Here is a 6,869-nt window from a genome sequence, read left to right on the forward strand (position 1 = left end):
GAAACGGTTTGTCCCTAACACCTTGCATGATGGAATTGAGTGTTGTTTCTTTTGAATGTTTCCGGACTTGGAGCGACTCAAAATTGAAGCGTTTGATGTAGTCTTTTAGTAGCTCTTCCTCTCTCTGGACAATATTGTTCAGATGTGCAGGCGGCTTCAGTTTTTTCTTTCTACTGATGAAGTTGGTGAGGAAGGCATCGCTGAGTTTCGTGAACGTGCTAATAGACTTTGGTTTCAGCTATTTGAACCAAAGTCGAGCCACGTCGGCTAACGTGAGAGACAAAGCTCGGTACATTATGGCATCCGAGGCATCGTGCAATATCATGTACATCCGAAAGCATTCGACATGTTCAGTTGGGTTGATTTTGTCAGTGAAAGGTGTAATTTGCGAGAGGCGAAACCTTTTCGACAGCCGAGCTTGCATCACTTCATCAACGAACGGGGATGTTTTTGCTTCAGTCCTGGTTGGATGTGTATCTCGACTATGCCGCATATCTGTCATCTCTTCTCATACTTCTTTTTTGAAGTCCTGAAGGTCAGCTTTTCAAGGCTCATCGCTTTCTGCCACACCTTCAACCGGAGGCCAGTTGTGCCTTCTCCGATCTATCTCATGTCGTAGATTAGTGGGAGGTAACACGGCAGCTAGGGAATGAGCGGGCGCTGGCTCGGACGACCCCTGGGATTGACTCGGCTGTGCTTGCGATCGCGGGTCGGTGGGCTGAGGGTTGGCAATTGCGGAACGTTCACCGCCTATCCTTGTTGAAGTTGTTGAGTTTGTTGACAGTGCATCTGCTCCAACATTTGTTTCATAACATTTATATCGGCTCTGAGCTCATGAACCTCCCGATCCAACCGTCCATTTCCTCGATTCTGCTGGGTATTCCTAGTTGCGGCGGATGCTGCCGGACGAGCCGCGGAACCTTATTGATTATCAGGTTGGTTCTGGGCTCTATTTGGACCTAACGGTCCAGCATTATCAGCCTCATTTGGTCCGTCAGGACCAGTTTTTCTGGTTCTCACCATTAACGCTCACTTGAAACTTCTGGATAGAATCTGAAAAATGACTTTTTGTATTGCTTCCCACAGACGGCACCAAACTGTTGATGAAAAAAACCGATACACCTCCTTCAGAGTTGTCACCTGCACAAGAAAGATAGAAAAGGAGACCCTGGCTAGAGCCGGGGAACCTCCGATGCTTAAGTCAGTGACTGGACAAGAAGGTGGGAGTTTTTGAGGTATTTTTCTGCGTACATTTTAGTCCCATAGAATCCTGCTTTTATAGGAGTGAGATGCCCCCAACGTGAAGGGATTTTCTCCCTGATTTCTAGGAGATTTGATTTAGTTGTCATGTGTTTATGGATGCTTCCCGATCCTGAAATTGTCGGGATCGGGGATCTTTCTACGAGATCTTCGGGACGGTATTTAGGATTACACCGTCTCTCATCCTTGCTCGGCTCGGCCTTAACTGGCTCTGATATCAAATCAGTCTCGACCGACTGCAAGGATGAGGCTTTTTGCCTACTATTGGATGAAACTGAATCGACCTGTGACCGACGTTCTTCCTTAATCTGATAGCCGACACTGTAATCGGCCTTATATGGGTCAGTTTTATGGTCGGTTAGGTGGCTTTTAGCTTTAGGGTCTTAATCGGCCTCTTTAGACATTGTCGCCTCGTTAACCGAGCCAACTTTATTTGTCTTATATATCTCGCCTATGGCTCTTGACTCTTTAAGTCTCGGTCGGGATTTATTCCTTGCGAATCTGAGCTAAGTCTCTCGTTTAGGCTTTATCGTGTTTCGGTCTGACCCGCTCCCTCAGGCGATGACAGTAGAGTTGGTCCATTCCATAACCAAGTCTCCGGACTTGTTATATTTTTTCCCAGACAAATAGTATGGACCGCATATAAATATCACGGTGGACCATGAAGGTTTTAACGATAGGTATTTTTTGGGCTAATGTACTAACACAATCTAGCAAAACAGATGGATGGTAAGAATTATGGTGTGGGCCTCACCTAGCTTCTTACAGCAAGAAGTTCTCATCGGGTCCAGACTAATGGACGCAAGTTGCACGTAGCCTGGGCAACCCGAAGCTATGCAGGGTCATCGTGAAGTCTGCATGACATCCACTCCGTTCATCAGTTTCACCGGATCATCTTAAGATGTAGGCCTAAAAATAAGGCCGAAACAAAAATCAATTGGGTCACACCACAAGAAACAGTGGCAATTGAACACCATCATTGAAAGATTATTGCAACCCACATAAGTTTTGGATTAGGATGATATTTGTGTTTTGAATTACCTTACGAACGAATTGGTGGCAAAAAAAATAAAAATAAAATCACGGTGGGCGTAGAAAGGTTTCAACCATGGGCATTTAATCGCCACTGTTTCTTATGGTGTGGTCTACTTGGGTTTTGTATTTGTTTCATTCTTTAGCTCACATCCTTAAAATGGTCAGCTGAAAACGATGGATGGAGTAAATGTTACACAGACAATGCAGTGGGTTACATAGACCTAGGATCCGGTGAAACTGATGGACGGAGTAGATGTCACACGGACGTTGCACTGGGCTCCACGGAGGCATATGTTACCGGGCGCAACTTCGGTGGATCCCGAATACTCTTGAGGTGGGTGGATCCCTGACTGTGGAGCCCACCTTGATGTATGTGCCTTACATCCATGCCGTCCATCGGTTTTGGAAGCTCATTTTAAAGCATGATTTAGAAAATGAAACAGATCCAAATTTCAGTTGGACCACACTAAAGGAAACAGTGGTGATTGAATAACCACCATTAAAAACTTCTTGGGGGCCACCGAAATGTTTATTTGCCATCCAAGCAGTTTATAAGGTCACAAAGACATGCATGGACGAAGGGGCCACGCACATATCACCTTGATTCAAAACTTATATGGCCCACAAGAAGTTTTTAATGGTCAATCACCGCTGTTTCCTGTGGTGTGACCCACTAGAGATTTGGATCTTCTTGATTTTTGTGACCATGTCCTAAAATGAGCTTTAAAAACGGACGGACGGCGTGGATTTAAGGAACATACTTCAAAGTGGGCCCCACAGTCAGGGATCCACCCACTTGGTGGACCTGGGGATCCACCGAAGCCGCGCCCTTACGTTACCCTGTTACGCACAAATGGCGTCCAAGGCTACTTTGGTGTCTTCACCTCGAAACCCAATCCACTTTCTGGAGTTATTTTATACTCTGGCTGGACGTGACCCTTGATACACATGCACTTCAGAATTGTAAAACGTGGCATGCATTAACTCATTTAAACCGACTAAATTGTGAAACACACTGTCACTAAGTCATGGTCCCAAAATCAGCTTCTTTAAACAATTCTAACCTCTGATTCTCGGACACTTGTTTATGGAAACAGTACCAACGGATGTTCTCCATTTCTAACCGTCCAAAACATGATCCTAAATCTCATAATCAGACAAACAAATAAGCGTAATTTCCGGTAAATCATACATCTAAACTAGTACCCATATTTCAAACGGTCCAATTCGAATTACTTGTATACAAGTATGCAACATATAACTAATTTCTAAGTGCCCGCGTATCAATTATAACACTTAGCCAGAGTATCAAAGTTTTTTTTTTTTTCTAATCCTCTTTCTATGTGTATCTTCGCATGAGCCCTACCCTCGTAGTGAAAGACTGTTGGCTGCCGAACGTTGTCGTGTCAGTCGAGCCCTGACTTGTAACCGCATGTATATAATTTCATCATGCACCATCAATCCGCCGCTTACCTCCATCACAACCCATCTCAGCCTTCCACTTGTCCTACACTGGCCACGTGGCACATATCCACCATCATCCAATCTCTCATTTCCACTATATAAATCCACCCACCAACCCACCTTTCTCTCTCATCCTTCTCATATCCATGCATGCATGCCAGAGGAGAGAAACAAAGGAACCATGTTCAAGCCTGTAAACATTGATGAGATCATGTCCAGATACAAGCCCATTGCACCCAAGCCTCAGCTCTTGTTTGAAAGCCACCCAAATGACCAAAACACCCACCAATCTCCTACCATCTCCCCTCCTAGAACTAGGGCCGGTAGGCCCAGGAAGAGAGGCAAAACTGTCAATTCAACCTTCACCCCCAAAAACCCAGAACCCCATTTCAAGAAATTCTCTCCTTATGCTTCTTCTCTTCTAAAAAACACCCATCATGACCCACCTCCGTACAGTTTTGGACATGGCATCCCAGGGTCTGGGCTTCATGAGAGCCCAACAAGCAGTTGTGGAGGTTTGGTTGCACTGCCTCTTCCTCCATACGCATGTTCTAATATGGAAGCTATGATCTTGAATTGTAGGTCTGAGACTCCACAGGAAAAGGACTTACTGCACAAACTACAGACACACCTTTCGGGTCCAGACAATTCGGGATGTGGGACCCTCGTCACGCCTCAGCCCGTGAGGCCTGTTGGCTCGAGCATCAGCGTCGAATGCATTAGTGGAAGCCCGAGTATTGGTTTCATACCACCTGTTTCCAAGAGACCGGAGGAAGTCGAGGAAGAGGTCGAATCGGACGCGTTGCCTTCCATTGTTTCAGATTCAAACAACAGGGTTCGGCTCGTTAATTCAGCTTACAAGGAGTTGGTGGGCCAGCCCGAATGCCCATGGCTCGATTCGATGGTTGGCGAAGATGGAACATCAAGGACAGGGCCGAAGAGGATTTGTGGGGAGGTGGCGTTAGTTCTTTCGGACTCGATGGAGGTGCCAATTTCATCTAATGGATTTTCATGCAGGGTGAAGATTGAGTGGGCCAGCAATGGCCATAAGATCTTCATCAATGCTCCTTGTGATGTGGTCAGACTCTCATGTGAATCCAAGGGCTACCTATTCACATGGAAGTTCCACACTAACTTCTAAAAGCTTATGATCCCAGTGTCTCCAGTCTATAGATAGATAAATGTTGCTAAGCCCACATGCTTCTGGAACCTCAGCCGTCAGTTTCTGTGGCCCAGCCCACCTGAACGAAATGGGCTTTCTTGGACAGTGTGGGTGTGGCACACGTGTGGACTTATCAAACCTTGTACATATCTTACCTATATTTGTGATGTGAACGAATTCCCATACCTTGAGTAAAAGAATTACTGAGATATTTTATTCAAGGCTGGTTTTAGATTATTAGTGAGGTTGAGAAATATCTTTTCTCAAGACATTTCAAAAACCACAAGAAAACAGGAATCCAAAAGATGAGGAAAAGCTAGCCAGTCTTGAGTTTTGGGTGGGCCATTCCACTTGATGTTGTCAGCATAAGCATTGGCCTGCATCAAAGGAGAGTCCAATCCCATTACTAAGAAACCATGTGAGCGACAATGAGCCATGCCACCCGGCCCATCTGGCCTAAGCATGAATGGCTAGGAATTGGGCCTCTAAGCTTGGCCAGGGCCAGGTCTATGATTGATGGCCAGCCCATGGCCCATTTCCACCATTATACTGTGAGAATAGACGCTTGTGAGCAATTCCCATTTTGGGCCTGAAAGCCCATTGCACTAGGCCTTTTCAGTCCACCTGAAGGTGTATAGTGTCGGAGCAGAACGGGCCAAGTTATTTAGAACCGCCCATCAGGCCGGGCCAGGCCACAGTTCATCAGCTTGTGGGTTTTCCAGGAATGCTTCAGTCTGGGTGGCCTCAGGCAATCATATCCATCGTAGCTGGACCTGGTCCTGTTGAGATCCTACTCCCGAGGGGTGGATCATCACCATAGCTGGGATGGGCCAGTTGTCCCAAGAAAATATCCATCAGGGCCATCAACATCAAGGGTGCAGATCAGGTGGCGTTGCCAACACCAACCCCGGCGGTGTTGTTGATGTGTTAGCCCCACCGTGATGTATGTGTTTTTATATCCACACCATCCATCCGTTTTTCCAGCTCATTTTAGGGCATGAACCTAAAAATGAAGCAGATCCGAAGCTCAAGTGGACCACAATACAGGAAACAGTGGTGATTAAACGCCCACCATTAAAAACTTCCTGGGGGCGACAAGAGTTTTGGATCAAGCAGATATTTGTGTTTTTACCCTCATCCAGGTAACACTGACCTGATCAACAGGATGGATGGCAAATAAACATTATGGTGGGCCATGGAAGATTTCAATGGTGGGTATCATTATCCCTATTGTTTCCTGTGGTGTGGTTCCCTATTGTTTCCTGTGGTGTGGTCCACTTCAGCTTCATATTTTTTTTTTTTTTTGTGTTCATGCCTTAAAATGAGTTGACAAAACAGATGGGCAGGGCAGCGTGGATATAAAATACATATATCACTAGGGCTGAGAGTCTGGCAGGTTGGGCTAGGGTTGAGCAGGTTGGCAATTCTCAACCCAAGTCCAACCAAAGAAGGAATCTGTCATACCTTGTTAGCTTGAGTCATTGGAAATGGCGTGGACCAATGAGACCCAACATCATTAGAATTTTTCATGCCCTCAACACAAACGACCCGCACTCAATTATAATTTATAACTTATATATCCATTAACTTATATATCCATCAGGTTCAGGTTGGGACGGGCAACCCAAGCCCGATCCAATTTTTATCAGGTTAGTGTTTATATAGCCCAAGCTTGAAACCAAACCCGATACATCATGCCCAAGCCCAACACAACGTCAGGTCGGTCGGGTTGAACCCGCCCAACTTTCAGCCCTATATATCAAGGTGGCCCCCACAGCACTCTTAACACATCACCAGACCTCCACGATGGGGGTGGTGTTGGCAACACCACCAAATCCGCGTCCCATCATCAAAACCTTGCATTGGATATTTGGGTCTACCTGTGATTGTTTAAATACAACCCAGTTGTCACACGTACCAATATGTAAAGCGTGTACGTACATCATTA

General features: G+C 45.8%; 1 protein-coding gene across 1 annotated transcript; it reads left to right on the forward strand.

Annotated features, from left to right (window-relative positions):
- The first annotated feature begins 3,910 nt into the window (after positions 1-3,910).
- LOC131218933 (uncharacterized) lies at positions 3,911-4,945 on the forward strand. Its single transcript, XM_058213820.1, has one exon. It carries the CDS (start codon positions 3,914-3,916, stop codon positions 4,898-4,900), a length of 987 nt encoding a protein of 328 aa, XP_058069803.1. The 5' UTR covers positions 3,911-3,913; the 3' UTR covers positions 4,901-4,945.
- Positions 4,946-6,869: the final 1,924 nt, after the last annotated feature.

The sequence above is a fragment of the Magnolia sinica genome, chromosome 11 (genome assembly GCF_029962835.1).
Source record: "Magnolia sinica isolate HGM2019 chromosome 11, MsV1, whole genome shotgun sequence".
NCBI lineage: Eukaryota > Viridiplantae > Streptophyta > Magnoliopsida > Magnoliales > Magnoliaceae > Magnolia > Magnolia sinica.